At 46.0% G+C, this 16,247-nt stretch overlaps 4 protein-coding genes across 4 annotated transcripts; 1 reads left to right on the forward strand and 3 right to left on the reverse strand.

Annotated features, from left to right (window-relative positions):
- Window positions 1–909: 909 nt before the first annotated feature.
- On the reverse strand, window positions 910–1,833 carry AOL_s00215g847 (uncharacterized protein; the record flags this gene model as incomplete). The annotated part of the gene is made up of 1 exon (XM_011130049.1): window positions 910–1,833. One exon carries the CDS (start codon window positions 1,831–1,833, stop codon window positions 910–912), a length of 924 nt encoding a protein of 307 aa, XP_011128351.1.
- A 1,662-nt stretch (window positions 1,834–3,495) lies between these two features.
- AOL_s00215g848 (uncharacterized protein) lies at window positions 3,496–6,228 on the reverse strand (the record flags this gene model as incomplete). Its single annotated transcript, XM_011130050.1, has 1 exon — window positions 3,496–6,228. The coding sequence occupies one exon, from the start codon at window positions 6,226–6,228 to the stop codon at window positions 3,496–3,498; it is 2,733 nt and encodes a 910-aa protein (XP_011128352.1).
- Window positions 6,229–6,522: 294 nt separating this feature from the next.
- On the forward strand, window positions 6,523–6,998 carry AOL_s00215g849 (uncharacterized protein; the record flags this gene model as incomplete). Its single annotated transcript, XM_011130051.1, has 3 exons — window positions 6,523–6,572; window positions 6,627–6,856; window positions 6,946–6,998. 3 exons carry the CDS (start codon window positions 6,523–6,525, stop codon window positions 6,996–6,998), a joined length of 333 nt encoding a protein of 110 aa, XP_011128353.1.
- Window positions 6,999–9,002: 2,004 nt separating this feature from the next.
- Window positions 9,003–11,009, reverse strand: AOL_s00215g850 (uncharacterized protein; the record flags this gene model as incomplete). Its single annotated transcript, XM_011130052.1, has 1 exon — window positions 9,003–11,009. The coding sequence occupies one exon, from the start codon at window positions 11,007–11,009 to the stop codon at window positions 9,003–9,005; it is 2,007 nt and encodes a 668-aa protein (XP_011128354.1).
- Window positions 11,010–16,247: the final 5,238 nt, after the last annotated feature.

The raw sequence follows: 16,247 nt of genomic DNA on the forward strand, positions 1-16,247 counted from the left end.
CCTTGCAAGCTGTAGCAATAATGAAAAGAAAAGGAGAAAGGGAGAAAAGCTCGCTCGCACCCCCCATGATCAAAGTGAAAAATAAAGCAGCATCGTAACTCAATACTTAGCTCGCAAGATCAACCTTGAACTTAAGTGTAACTCGCGATCACAGATAGACTAGCGCACACATGTACACATCGTTCCACAAAGTTGCCCAGATACCTTAATTAAGCTACAGAAATCACTAAAAATAAGGAAAATAAAAATAAAAAATAAAAAGGGATTAAAAGTATAGTATATAGAAACTTAATAAAGGAGAATTCGAGAAGATAATAAGATAAAATGCAAAAGAAAGATAGAAAATGCAACTGAGAGTAAAAGTGCTAGTCTTCCTGATAATAATGCCCATGAAGGAAAGAATAAGAATGATATCCAGTTCGCAACCACCAAAACGCCGTTAATATGCAGATGCAATGCGAAAAGCAAGGTACGTATGTACGCAGAATTTCAAAAAAAAAAAAAAAAAGTAGGGGGTATAACCCAAAGACGTAAGAAGAAAGAAACGATATATGGAGGGAAGGTAAGGGGCACCCAACTGTACAGACGGAAAAGACAGAAGCTTTCCTAACGACGACATTGAAGACGACGACGAGAACGAATCTGAAAATGCAACAACAATCGTGAGTGATGGCATGGCTTTGAAACCTAGAAGTAGCCATAGCTAGATCGTAGACGTAAACCCATGTTTAACTGCTCCACCAACTAACGAATCACGAAGTGGCGGAGCATAAATTCATAAACATCCCAACATTGCATTCAAAACACGAAAAAAATATTGAAACCCGAAAACTTCAAAACCAATAACAACTTTGTTTCGGAGACACATGTTTCGACAGTTCTTTGTTGTGTCCCTACGTTTTATACCATTCACTCTTCACTAACCGGCCAGAGCTCAAACATAAACGAGTTCTGTCGCCCGATAGGAACCAACCGTCGACCCCACTGATCCTCATACCTCACCTCGCCGTTCTTCCACATAGCTCGTGCCATAACTGAGGATTCGTGGTACTTAATATCTACCGGCCCTAATGGAAAGCTCGGCAGGGGCGAAGCCTCGCGCACATGGGGCATACCGCGTCGGATGTTTTTCGGTGGCATCCTCCAGGAAGGAGGTCCGGACCTTGACCGACGACGTGGAGTATGTTCTCTTTCTTCGTCTTCCTCCCTAATAGTACGGGTGCGGCCTCGTAGGTTCTCTGTGTGTGATTGATTTGTAGGTGATGAAGGTGGTGATAAACTTCCAGCTTCTTTCTTCAGCTTTGATAAATCTGGTTCGGATTTGCTCAGTCGACGCTCTTTTCCATCTGCACCTTGGCTGGTCATCGTATTGTCGTGTAGATAGTGTAGCTTACTTGCCAGCCGCTGGAGCTGTTTCCTCGATGTCTCCGTAACTTTTTCGATATGTGAAGGCGAACTAGCACGGCTTGTTGTTATCGCTGGCGGCGTCATAGACGGCGACTCGAAGTCTCGGGATCCAATACCAGCATCAAGGTCCCACTCTGGTGGGTCCTCTAACAGTGCCATCTGATAGTTAAACGCAATCTCTTCTTCCTCAGCCACGGACGAGAGTTTCTTTTGTGATGGCCGTGAAGAAGATTTTGTATTCTGTGAAAATGTCATGGAGCGTAGTGACGGTGATTTTATGAAGTCTGACATACGCTTAGGCCGCTGTGCCGTAAGCACTGGCGTTCTAGGTATATGTTCTCCTCCATCTTGACGGATGAGAATAGCTTTGTCCTTCTTGCTTTTGTGTTGACGTTGGATTTCTGGGAAAATGTTTTTGATACGCATCGAGAATGGGGATGAATTCGAACTCAAATGGGAAGAAAGGAAATAAAGAAAATTCGAAAAGGGATAGGAAAAGGAAGAAGAAGAAGGGTATGTGAATATAAATACGATGGATATTAGGAAGTTAAACCGGTATGAAATATTTAGGCAAATGTTAGAAAATGTAAACGAGTGTACCGACAATCAGGAACCATTCCGTCAGGCGGGGTGATAAGAGGGAAAATATATAAAATTATCGACGGTGGAAATATCGAGGATGGGGGGGATATCAGGATTTTATAGGAAATAAAATCCGATCCTTCGGGACAGATATTAATGAAATGCAAGTCTTCTGATGTACGAAGCCGTGGATGTGTCCAGAACGTGAGTAATAGGGCTGTTCAAAAAGGAATTATTATATGCGTCAGTCTATATGCAATATGCTACTTTGTTTTTGTTTTTTTAAGCAAGAGCTTTTCGAACGGTAGAACTATCCTTCAAAGGCTATTTTATACATACATCCTTTATAATATGATATGATGGGCCACCGGGGGACGGAAAATGCGACGGAGGAAAAGGATAGGTGATTGGATTCGAGTAAGGGAACCAAACAGAGCTGAGGTCCTTATGCAAGTATGTCCCGCCGCTCTAAAAGGTGAATGCATGTCCCGAAAAAAGGCTCACTTGGTGCCTTATATAATCTACGACTTGTATTTCAAAGTACCCAGCTGAGGAATATATTTGCGGTCACGCCGTGGACGACCAGTCTAGGGGCGGGGTATATGAGGAGAACTGAAGAGCTCAGATAAGACAACTGGTCACTCCAACATGATCGCTGCCCGCTGCTGCCTCTTCTTGATAGCGTAAGGACGGATCGCGGCGGTGTGTGATGAGATATTTCTGGCAGTTACATCGAAACAATATAATATTATCTGATACATGGGGCATCGCCATGATGGAAGTCTTCTTTAGAAAGTGGATCGAGATATCCTTTGCTCATCGTAACCATTCAGAATTCTCGACAGCGGCCCCCCTAGATCACTACTAAACGGCTGACGGCCTCACATTAGAAGCTAACGTCATAGAATAAGAAGTGATTATCGAGAGATCACTATTAGCGTGTTGAAGCCTGTCGTAAATTTTGCGATGGTAACCCCATCTGATAACTTGGTTCGTGTAGCTCTTCCCTGGTGTTTGTCTAGTTTTGATCAGCAGGTACACCACCTGCCATGGGTAGCAGCAACCACCACGAGAAATATCAGGTCCGGTTGTGCATATGACAGGGTCATCGCCCCCAAATAGGACGGAACATCCGGCAGGTTGGGTAAGAAATCCACGCCATTTCCATCGAGATCTTATCCCTAGGCGAAGGAGGGGACATATTTGAAGCAGTCGAGTTCCGACCGCTTTGCAATCAATCCTTGATTTTGGAGATGAAATCTTCAATTCCGTCTTTGCATTAGTGAGGTGGGGCGAGTACACGGGATTGTCAAACCCCGCATAAATGGTATAGTGCACCCACATTCAAGGCGACGCAAAATCAATAAGCATGGGCTTCTAGCTTGGATTGCTCAGGTAATCGATAAGGAAATAGGTTTCGAAATTTCCGGTACTTGTTCCCAAGATGAACTATTTGGAACTCGTTTGCATGCTTAGCCATCGAGTTTTTCAGCAGAGCGCGTTGATTCAAGGCCGTCGTCCCACTCTCAGCCGCCGCGGAAGCACGATATCCTTCACAGGGGCTTTCAACATCCGCATAAGACCCTCCTCCGTATCCCAGCTTCCTTTTGGAAATAGCTCCTTGCCCCATGCCTTTTCTGCAATAGACGCCATCACACCCAGGTTTATCGGCTCATGTTTACTCATATTTGTATCGAAACTTTCCCAGTGATATTTACTCCCTTCGAGAGCTCTCAATCTTACTCTGACTGCCCTCGAAACACTCCTCTCATCGACCCATACTCCTCTTTCTTGCAGCTGCTTTACGAGCCTGATACCCCACGCGCAACGAGATAACCGTGCCTTCAATTCAATCCTGCTCCTGCGGCGCAGAAGGCCTAGATACCAGGACCGTTGCATGGATAAAAATCCATATTCAACGATAGACCGGATCGTTGTGGCGGGAAAGAGGATCCGCAAGGGGTTTTTAGGACTTCTGTTAGATTCTGCAAGTGGTGGATCGGTCCATTCAACGTGCTGGGTCTGGTCATACCCCAGCGAAGCAATCTGTCCCACGTCCGTGAATTTTATCGGAATACTGGCTTGTCGCAATGCTGGTCTCCGAGGGTTGTACCAGTCCGCTAACCACAAACATAATTTCTCTAGATCCTTCAGCTTCCTAAACATCCCATATCTTTTGATTATTTCTCTCCACAACCTGGGATCCACCCGATCCCCGTTCATAAGAAGCGCGCGCAGGTAGTTTGTCGCAATCCGTAGATCCTTGGTCTTGCGGGCTCTGGGGTCTTGAGTAATCGGACGATGAGATGACCGACGCGGCAGAAGTATCGCATGAAGGAGCTCCGACTGGGCGGATGACCCGATGGGTATAGATAACGCGCGCATTTCTTCCATGAGCTCCAAACCAGTTTTAAGCTGGCGGGTCATGAACAATCTCTTCAGAAACAAATTCCATGTGACAGCATTCCGTCGCCGTAGATTTTTGTAAACGTGGTTGAAGAATTTCCAGCGGTAGGTGCTCAGGTACCCTTGAAGGAGTGCATTGCCTCTAGTTATTTCCAGGTCTTCGATAGGAAGTGATTCCTCCAGAGCCTCTTCCGGATTCCACCGTGCCTTCACCTCGAGAAATTTAGAATAGACATCGTTATCTATTGGAATCTTCCGCCTGTTTAACAATGCGATCCCTCGGATGAAGTCTGCTGTCGTCTTTCCCCGCTTCACAAACTCCTTGGTAGTTTCGCGGGATATCCTCTCGATACCAAGTTTCTTCATATATGTTGTAACATCAGCCTGAGAGAACCGCTGGTAGGTGAGCAAGAACGCCCAGAACCTGTCGCCAAAGCAATTTTTGCAGATGACCTTTGCAGTGTACAGTTCGCAGAGTAAATCCATGATTGCACGAGTCCTATATCGAGCCTTGATCAAAGTGATCACCGTACTCTCCATTACCTCGATCCCGTGCTCCTTGAACTCGCGGAGCATCATCTCTAGATCCTTCAGTGGTTTGTGGAACGCATAATACTCCATCAGCCTGTCGGCGTGGTGGGAATCTGCAGGCTTGTCTCCCTTGCTCATAAGCATCTTGTGCCACTGGATCGCGATTTCATAGTACTCCATGCGGCAGAGAAAGGGTATGACCGCTTCATAGACCGGCCCAATCTTTTTTGATTGGAAGATTTTGAATAGAGTCTGGATATTTTTCGGGTCCGTCGCATGTTGTTGAAAGAAGGTTGTGAAACCCCGAGGTGGGGCCATATCAACCATATGGTAATGCCACCAGAGCGCCCGTAGTGGCTTCTTTGAAAGCAGACCTCCCACGACAGTATTATACATCGGTCTCCATCGTAGCTGGCCCCTTCGCTCAAATCTCTGCCGCAAGTATTTGTATAATCTGAGCAAAAAAGCCTCATCTTCTAGCCCAACTTTGACAAAAAAACCCCACATCCCATCCGCCACCGGGCCAGTGAGTGGTATATCAGCCATACGCATAGACAACCCGATCCAAATATCCTTGACTCCTTTCTCTCCATGTATCCTAGCCCGAAACTTGAGCAATTGTAGCCAGTATTCATGGTAGTTCCGAATTTCAGCTGTATCAACCATGAGCCTTCCAAGTGTGAATTGGCGCTCAACTCGAGCCTCTCTCATGAAATCATGAAATGGCCGAGACTCTTTCCCGAACAACCGTGTATATACCTGTTTGCTGGTAATTGGTCGATTAGAAAGATAATTTCTTGGCCGTTCCGGTTCCAACGGAGAGCTAGACTGGAGTGATAAATCTCCAGGTTTCTGGATGATATCTGTTTTCTGCTTCTGCCTCTTCTTCTTCTTCTGCTGCTTTCTTTCTTGTTTAACTATCCCTGTCGGGTATTGAGCATCCATCCAATACTCCCGTTTCTTCGGTACTGGTGGTAAGTTGTCGAGATCCCTGTCGTCTCCGTAGATAACATCCTGAGGTTCCTTCGCCAGCCAGCTCTCTGGGTTCAGCCAAGCGGGAATCTGGATCTTTGGCCTTTTGCCGTCGGTACCTTGGCTGTAACGGAGACCCAAATTCAATTGAGGCTTGCCAATCTTTCGGGAACGATATGATACAATTTTAATTGTATCTTTCGAATCCGGGACGAGTACAATGGCCTTTGTAGTTGATAGATGGCGTATAGACAACGGCGGTGTCAGTTCGGTGGGGCCATTGTAAAATCCCCAGGAAGACCTCACCAGTCTACCCGCGAACCGTCGCATAAACTCTGGGAGAGGTCGAGCACTCGGGCCGGTTCCATTGGCATCACAGTAGGCTCATTTAAGGTGTTTCTTTTTAGGGTCGAGACATCTGGTTGTGGATCGTAAGTCAAAGTTATAAATGTCAAGCTAAGTGGATAGGAATTCTTCTGGCGTTGTAGAATTTTATGGACAAGGAAAATTTAGCGCCAAAAGGGTACAACCGAAAACACCATCACCAAAACTCAGACGACTACCCATGCAGTCAAAACCTTGACCTCTTCTCGACCTCATCAGCACCCGTGAACCCCACCCACAATGTTTGGAGCGTTCCGTCCCACGAACGCCCTCATGGGTGGTCTGCTATGGTAAGAACCTTTACTCTCTCTTCAATTGCTCGTCTACTAACCCCACTACTTTAGGAAAATCCCATGGCGTCTCTCCCGCTTTCAAAAGTATCGCCAACGTCAGCGTCTCCGTCGTGTCGACCGAGTAGTCGAAACAATCTCCAATGCCTTGGCGCAACAGGGAATGGTTTCCAAGGCCGTCGAAACCTGGAAGGCCGAAATGCCTACTGAAGCCGAGATGTTGCCACGGGACAAGTACACCATCTTTGATAAGAAGCACAAGGGATATCGGAAAGGAATCCACAGTATGTTTTCTCTTTATCACGACATTACTCATCATGCTCGTTATGGCTATAGGAAGACACATTGCTAATTTTTATGAACTACCTGACAGAGCTACCCAAATGGACTCGAGTTTCGCAACGGATCAACCCTATTGGTTTCTAGACCCTTTACACCAAGATCATACAAATTTGGGTAATTTGATTGGGGACAATTTTGGCTTCTGCCAGATCGCCAACAGCTGAGTCATGACATACCTTAGCACCTTATACGAGCTGTTGTATATATGCAGATTTTTGTACATATCGGAATTTACAATCCAAACTCCTTCCGACTGGGCGCACTTTGATAGTAGTTCCAAGATTAGGGTGCCATTTAACACTTTAAAGATAATATTAGAAGGTTCGTATTACAAATTCTCATACATCAACATATAAAAAGTGGGAAAAGTGGAGCTCGAGGACGAAATAGTGTATTACTAGAGAAATTCGGAAGGAACGACTAGAAAGTGTAATATAGGGATCAGTCGAACCGTCGACTTATAAGCGGCGAGGTCAAGCTCACATACAAAATATCAAATCGCAGACAACATAATAGGAAACAAGGTGATGGATTTTTCGTAACGTCGCAGCAAAATAAAATCAAGACACAAATGTATGTAAACAAAAAAAATGAACAGGTCACCAACTCCGGCAAAGCGAGCGGCCTGGTGGCAAAGGCACACTCAGACCAGCAACTGCGTCGCACTAGAGGTAATGGCATGTACATGTAAATACTTAAGTATGCAAGAGGAGAATTCGCGTAGCAGCGGCCTTCAAACTGGGCACCTCATGGGGAAAAAAAAAAAAAAGCCATAAGGAGAATGTTAGAACCAATAATCATGAAGCAAAATCAGGAGGGTAGTATAAGGGAGTATCGACTTAACGAAACATTACCGACAGAAGCACGGCTTTTGTGAGCGAACTATACTGGCGGAGATTTCAGAGAAGATAGAAAAAAAAGAAGAAAGTAAGTCCATACACATGTAGTCGCAAATAAAAGAAAAACAATTAGCCACCAGTTGAATGTTCGCAAAACTCAGGCCAAGTATCACTAAACAAAGCGATTAAAGAATTGAAGGGTTTGACATCTTTTAGGACTTCACATGCAGAATGTTAGGAATACGATTTCAGAGAATGTAGAGAAATGAGGAACAAAGTAATTTTCAGAAAGCCTTCCCCGAGAACAAAGAAAAGTTAAAGTAGGTGTTGGAAGTTTTGCAAGAGTATAGGTTTGACAGACTATAAGAATGGGAAGAGGTAAGAGCTACCTGATAAAGACCGAAGAAGGCCTGTAAGCTGACACAAGGTCAATTCAAGTCCCCAACATCGGTGATATGCGTAGTCTCCCTGGTCCGGAATAAGCTGAGTGACTGTTGTGTGAGTTATTTATCACCAGCCCTCATTAACTGAACAATGGTTCGATTCGAGATGAGAAGCATAAAAAAGGGAAAAAAGCATGTGAACTAGTTTTTGCAAAGTCGTAAAAGATAAAAGGAAAAGAAGAAAAGATACAGTGAATTCAGAAAGGAGTAGGAGTTATGTTAGACGAAGCCGAGTTATGCCATGCTTCTGTGAGAGTAACAGAAAAAGAATAGGTATGAAGAGGGATATGTCGAATGAGATGACATCAATGAAATAGTAACAAAGCGGCCACACCAGATGAAGGCATTGAAATGACGATGAGAATAAAACTTTAACAAGCAAAACGTGAAAACAGCAAGGAAATCGTTCTTAAAGCAAACAAAACCAAAACCTCAACTATGGGACGAAAGCGAAAAAGCCTTCTTGCTTTCACTTTCAAACTCCGCAACCTCAATAAACACCGGTTATCCTTGAAAACCACTCCCGTTCAAATAACATTAACCGTCAGAGAAAAATATATGTCAAGATGAAGTGAAATAAATAGAAGAAAAATATATGTGGGGGCCAATGTAGCCTAGATGTCGACGATTGTGAGGGAGAGAAATCATCAATGATGAGAAGCGATCGATGTGCTAAAAGTATAAAGTTTGTGAACTTTGAGAACGTAGAGGGGCGAAATGAGTCAATATGTGATTAAATGCAGGGAGGAGAGGCAACGAAAAATTATGAGGGGGAATTGTGTCGCAAGAAATATATATATAGGGATTTAGTAACCGTGAACGTGTCCGTCTTCGATATAAGCAGGATTGGGGGGTAACCGCCGGTCAAGCCCTGAGTTTCGGCTCTTTGTCAACTGACGAAGCTCGTCCAAATCATTGGCGTGAGAATAATCCACACCGTGCTGGTAATCGCTCAAACGCCTGTGCATGCTTCTTCTTCTGTCGGAGTTCATACGTAAGGACCGATGCAGGGGATCCGCGCCAGCGTAGTGTAGCTTGGGCGGTATCCCGTACCTGGAAGAAAACGGTTCGCTGGGTCCACTCAGTACAAGCTCTTGCTCGAATTCTTCGTGGTGGTAAGGATGAATTTCCATACCACTGTTATCGTAAGGATAATCATAAGTGTTATATGCACCATCGGTAGCGTAGTCAAACTCGGCTGGGCTATAACCGTGCTTAACGATAGCTCCACCAGTAGAATCGCGTTTAGTCAGTGCGCCGGCAAGTTCCGGGCGGGGCTCAACCTTGACAGAGTCAATCATCTCAGCCATGCTCATTCGAGCTTCGTGAGCCCTTCTTGACGCAGAGGAAGAAAGACCAGAAGAAGCATTACTTCCGCGTCGGTTTCTATCCCTGTTTGCAATTTGCATTGGCTGTGGTGTTATAGTCATCCGACGAGCTCGTTCAATACCAGCAACATAATTGTCGACTGGTGGTACAGAGGTAGCTCGAGTAATATCCAAAGGCGGAAGAGCCCCAGATCCGGCACGGCTAAGACGACGGCTAATAGGATGGTGGGCTGGAGAATGAAAGTCTTCGGCCGTGTTGTCGTAGCTGTCATAGCTGGGGTATGGGGTAGCAGTGTCGTAGCGACCAGCATCATAGCTATTAGTGGCGGAATGGATGCGTTTTGGAGCCGGTGCTTTTGATGCTCGACGTTGGGGAGGTCCCATAGCGCCAACTGGGTAATCGACGTGGTAGGTGCTGCTTCGGGGTCTATTCCTTAAACCGGCTGGTTGTACAGACGCAGATCGGGGAGGGAGGTCGTAGTTGTTGTGGTTGCCTCCGCTCGCAGACAAAGCCCCCGACCCGTTACCATACAAGTAGTCATTGCTAGAGTAATTGGCGTAGTCTTCTGTGTGATCTCGGTTTCGTAACGAAGTAGGCGTGGTAGGGGGAACCCATTCATCGACACCAAGATAAGGAGGTGGAGACAACAGCGGGTTAACAGCAGATTGTGGTGTGTAGGTGCTGGGGGATGCTGTATATTCATATGATGTGCTCAATCCTCCCAAAGGGTTTGTGTTCGAAAGGAGACTTGATGGTCGGCCATTTCCACTTGCATTGGAATTAGCTGTTGGGAAAGTTTCGAAAAAGCCGTTGCTCTCACGAGCTGCGCCACGAGTTCTACCAGGGGATCCAGAAAGAAGGCCGGAAGAATAGTCTAACGAATTGGGGTTATAAGAGGGAAGACTGTTGGACATGTCCAAAGACCAACTTCCGTCTAGGCCAGCATCGGGAGGGGCCATAGAAGGCGAAGGCTGCGCGCTGCTGGAGGCTTTAGCACAATGAGGGCAGTCACATTCATCGGCATCCTGCGGTCGGATAGCAGGGGAAGCTCTGCCGGTACTGTCTCTCTTACTTGTCGACCTGCTAAGCGGTCGCTCAATGCGTTCGATGTTTCGGCTCAACCCGGGAACGAAAGCATATTTACCAGATGCCCGATGAGCATTCGAAGACCTCGCACGTCCCTCGGATTCAAGGCCAATCGGACGATTAACGGGTGTTCTCTCAGAAATATTAGAGTCGGAGAGGTCGCTTTGAGGTGTGTGGCGGGATGGGCTGTCACTCTCAGGGAAAAGTTCATGCTCCTCTTGGCCATTTGGTGCCGAAGTGGAAGAATACCCGGAGTCAACGGTGCCAGCGTCGGAGTAATTTGTCACTGAAGCAAGTCCAGATTGTCTCTTCTTGAAAGCTTGGATTCTCGAGGATGGAATAACTTCTTGGACCTCGGAGTTGAAGTCCTCCACCATTGCAACTTTGGCACTCAACATTTTGTCGGATTCAATTTGCGTCTCCCTCTTCAAACTTCAGTTGTGATATATCAGGTCGGTGAAGGTATTGTTGGTGGCAGCTGTTTCCCTAATCGATAGTGGATTGGTCCCCTGTTGATTCAGTTCTGTCCCTGGTCAAAGTTGAATTCAAGCTTCAAGCAACTTTTATTCTTTTCCCTGCCAGCGAGAAAGATGAGGGTTCCAAATTGAAAAAAAAAAGAAACAACAGCTGAAGGGGTATGGGTATATGTATATATAGCAATTTAATATGTATATGGACACAGAAAGAGCGTGCAAAGGAATGGGTATGATGCTACAATATCAAAACCTATTGACCGTACATCTTTCTGTCTTATGAGGTTGAATGGGGAAAGCTAGACGACCAGGGCAAACACACACTAACAGGCGAAAGGTCCGGGATAGAGAGTGGGAAGTAGTCTGGCGGGGTGGGGATTATAAATGTAGTTGATGTTGATGTAGAGGTAGATGACGAGGATAAGTGGTGGAGGTGGAGTGGAGGGAATGTGAAGGAGAGGAGGAGGAGGAGGAGGAGGAGTGAGAGGAAGGAGGCCTGGTTATAGTGCTGTAACTTCTCCGCACTTTTCTTCGAATAGGCCTTTGCCAACAAATATTCGATCGGAAAAAGAGGGTAATCGTCGTCCCGTCGTTCTTCGAGAAAACTGCGGTCTCTGTAAGGCGGACTAAGCGAGCAAGGTATTTCTTATTCTCCTCTCTTGAAGCTTTTTTTCAATATCTTTTGAGACGAGGCTGCCAAAATCCGAAACGTTAGAAAAACTCTTCTTTGATAGAGGATGTTAATGTTATGTATAATCCAAGACAACGCCAGCTGTTAGAAGAGCGAGCGAGGAGGAAGGAAAGGGAAAAAGAAGAAGAGGAAAAAGAGGTGAGAGGAAAGAATAAGGGAAATGGTGTGGGTGCAGGTGGTCAGTGTGTGTGTGAGTGTGGGTGTGAGGGATTGTGTAGGTACAGTTAGTAATGTACACTGCTATGCGTGTCTGTATGTATACCCTCCTATGCTGCGCAAAAAAAAAAGTGCAGGGAAGATGGGGAGGGAGAGAGGAAAGGGAAGAAGGTGAAGAGGAAGAAACTCGAGCTGAATGGTCCTACCTGTCAGTAGTCAGTAGCTCGACCTGCACATATTGTACACATAGTGCTGCATAAAGTGTGTGCTGTGGAGAAGTGGTGGTAAGTACTTCCTCACTCGCTCACCCGTCTGACGCCCTGTTTATTGCGAGGAAGCACTAGTGACGGTCACTTGGATTATGCCCGTCTCTTGGGAGAAGCAAAGGATGTTGGCTAGCTGAATGGCGGTCGTTGTGCTGTCGACATGTATCAACCACCCAATTTCGGCAAAGTGAGGTTGGCTTTTTGAGGAGCGCACCAAGGGTGACCAAGCCAGGAATGGTCCAGCTTGGTATTTGTGGGGGAGCAAACCCACACTCTTCTCTCTCCTCCAAGCTTGCACCCGTCTGTCACCACCAAAAGAAGTCGCTACTATCGCATGTATCTCTCCTCAAAGTGGACTGACCAGGGCACTGCGATTGGTGCCTCGCCCGGATGTAATGTACCTTGATCGCCAGCTCCGATCTCAAAGCCTCGCCCAATTCACGTCTCTGGATTCTTTCACGGGGTACGTAACGCGACAGAGCATTCACAGGGAAACGCCGGATATTCATGGTTAAGCTCCTGGGGCTTGCCCTTCCCTATGCTCGGCTTGCGCAGAGTTGACAGCCCAGCCCATACCCCGGGGCGATTACACCAGAGTTGAATTTACGATCCAATGGTTCGTTGCCACTACAGCATCTCACAGCTGTCATTTCTTCTAACAATGGAAGGCCCAGGAAGATGAAGCATTGTCCCTTTTTTGCTGCACGTACTTTTGGCTCAATTGAATTGAGACCTATCGGTATCTGATGTTTCGACCTGCACCACCCTAAACCTATGAGGTCAACTCGGATAATCCACGAGCTAGGGAAATCATCGGCTCTCTTCCTCTCTCTCTCTTTTTTTTTTTTTTTTTTTTTTTAGTTTAATGCCTCAGAAAACGATTCGACCGATACTCTTTCAATTGAATGATATTCATGATCATGATTCGATATCTTCGAGATATCAGGTTCTCAAGAAGGAGAGATGCAACGCATCTTCCAGGGACCAGATGCTGTCTCAATGCGTGATTCGCTGATCGAATCCCTATAGGCCCGACCCGACTTGCTCGTCGACGTGGCGGCCTTCTAATTGTTGAAGCGTGCTTGCCCTGAATAGCTTGGTAGCCTGGCATCAAGAAAAGCTAAATCTAGAAGAAGAAAGAATAAAAAATTCAAAGGGTTAGAAAGGGGATCATTTGAAAAGTGAGGCGAGCCTAAGCTTAGACTTGCCTGTGAACTTGGTAATTTAGCTGGGTAATCAGCATGTTTTTCCTCCACCCCATTTCCGTATCTTTCATGGAAGTGGGCAAAAGTGTCAGGTGAACATCAAAAGGGTACGGCTTTGATCTCATTGGCCGCCAGTGGTTTGACTTTTCCTCTTTGAATTGAACCCAGTGGCTCCGTTACATCTGCATTTGCATGAACTCGAGTACAGGGGTGGGGTCTCTATGAAGAGAGGGAAGGCAGCTGGCTCTTGTCATACTGCCCCGATCATAATTCCAATTCATAAGGCGCCGGGGACTGATCATCGATTTCGCCTTCTTTGCGTTTCATACCAATGTCCCAAGGCGATATATCCGAAGAACGGGATTCATATGTTTCAAAGTCTAGCATCGGAAATATGTCTCCTTCTTCGCCAGCAGGATGGTTCTCGGGAGCAAGAATTCGAGAAAAACGGGCGTCGTATACGATGTAGCTGCACAGTTCACAGAGTGTCTCAAGCTCAAACCTGCAGCCTGCGCAGGATGACCTGCTTCAAAGGGCGGCAGCGGAAGGAGGGCAAAGGCAGGGCAAAGCTCCCTTACAGCAATGCTCTGGCCTGACGACAAGTCCTCTATCTCTTTATTCCTTTCCCCTCCGTTCGTCCCTTAAGAGTTGAGATGACATAGCTATCATAGCTGTCGTCAGCGTATTCTGATCCCAACCATGCCAAAAAAAAGGGCTTGGTGTGACCTTGTCCGGGCTTACCAAATGGAGCTGCGCTGGAGATCTAGAAAAGCCACTTGACGGGAATATGCTGGTACGGGAGACCGGAATGTTGGAAGATGGTACACAGAAATGAAGCTGCCGTAGCCGTATGAATGTGAATGCCTTCCACACTGTATGTCCAGGCAAGCTTGTGTCGTCATCACCATCAATCAAATCGTCCTGAAAGACTGGTGGAAGGAGCAACTGGTTGAATGTTTGTTCCAGATCTCGCTTCCAATAAGCGGGAGCGGGAAAGGCACGAAGCCGCTAGCCAAAATAGAAACAACACGCACACCCCAGCCAGACCTCCCATATAATTCACACAACCATCCATAATACAATAATGGCTACAGTACATACATCGTGAACAACAAAGTCAGCTAGCAAGCAAGAAATCAAGTGCTCAACAAGCAAATAGCGCAGTAACGAGAATGAAAGGGAAAAAAAAAAAAAAACCGGGGAATATTGTGAGTATCGCTGGTTATGCTCATTGTTCCAAGGCAATTATTATTTTCCTGCTTACAATTGCCACATCCAGCTGTTTGTACGTACATTGTGTTACTCAATTCAACGGCGTTCTTCTTAGTCCCTTTTCATACGTGGCTGCTCCACCACCCTTCGCTGCCCCAGCTTTTACCCCCCATGCTCCGAGGAATTGGTTATTATACCAATCGAATTTCGAATTCCTCGAGACAAATTACCCACCTTCTTCAGAGGTTCGAAGACCCTCACCTTCTTTCCCCTTTCCCCTCAGGAAGTCTGACATAGCAGCCACCCGCGAAAAGTGGTGTTTTTGATCAAAATATTATGGCATGTACATCAGAACTGAATCCAAATCATGCATGAACCGGACTAATATTCTAAGGCATTAGTGGATTTTCAATATATACGAATGTATACGGCTTTATTCACATTCGCTGCCTTGATCTTCATAATTCAGCTCTTTGAACATGCCACCAGCATCTCGCCACCAAAATTAGCGAAGCAGACATGGCAGTTGCCTATAATACATCGTGATATTATAATTTTATACGTTGGGTGTATAGATACATCTGCCTCAACCCTTTCGCTCATTGGCCGATAAGTCTCGATTGGCCCAAAGTTTGTCTGGGAGTCCAAATGCATGCAGGATGTCGACATCTGCTGTTTGTCGGCAGACTCTTGCCATTCTCGATAACAGTACCAAGAGTCTTCCCACCACCATTACCTTTTTTTTATTTCTTTTATCCAGCATTCCCCAAGTTCGGAGGGCTTTGGATCGTCTTTAGTATTTGGAGGAAAAAAATGCACTCCAGAGCGCGAGAGCTCATGTGGGGGACACGTTTTCTTGACCCGTACTTTCACAGCATGTCAGGTATGACAATGACGAGAATGAGAACGTCAGTCTCCCGCTCCCGCCGAACACAGTACGATCGATGGTTCGTTTCGGTTGATAACTGGTATTCGCATTTAGCGGTAGATTTCCCTCCTTCAATAATGACGATACGTCCTGATTTCCCCCGCATATTCTTCTTGAAAATGAAAAAGATAAATAATATACGCCGAGATTCCCGCTGCCATCTGCGAACAATCGTCATGCCGTCACATCAAAACAAAAGAATAAATAAAATAACCCCACTCCGGTCGCTTGTATGCCGGGACCCTTTATTGTTCTATGTCCCTACTTCACATCTTGCCCAGAATTAATACACGAAAGGACCGCCAGCCCCTCCAAATCCGCCGATATATGTAATGCACCCATGATCACTTGACACCCTGCACTATCTGCAACACCGAGTTGAATAAATGTACTGTGATAATGCAACTGTCAAACACAGAGGTCTTTAAGCTCTTCTAGCATGCGCTCCACTCTCATGTCGTGTGATTCATGTAGGTAGGGTTCGTGCTGTGTCGCTTTTCTCCTCGCCGTGAAAAAGAGTAGGTAAGACTCTGGATATAGCTCTTCATATGTTGAAATTAAATGCACTCATCAAACAAATAAATGCGAGTAGCCGTCTGGAAAGGAAAAAAAAAAACAATTGATAGGTCGGTTTAAGAAGTTGCAGCTGTCGATGCCGACGCGTAAAGTAGGTATGTTTCTTCCAAGCTTGCAGGTTTAGTAGTC

This window comes from Orbilia oligospora (assembly GCF_000225545.1).
Source record: "Orbilia oligospora ATCC 24927 unplaced genomic scaffold scaffold00215, whole genome shotgun sequence".
Lineage (NCBI taxonomy): Eukaryota > Fungi > Ascomycota > Orbiliomycetes > Orbiliales > Orbiliaceae > Orbilia > Orbilia oligospora.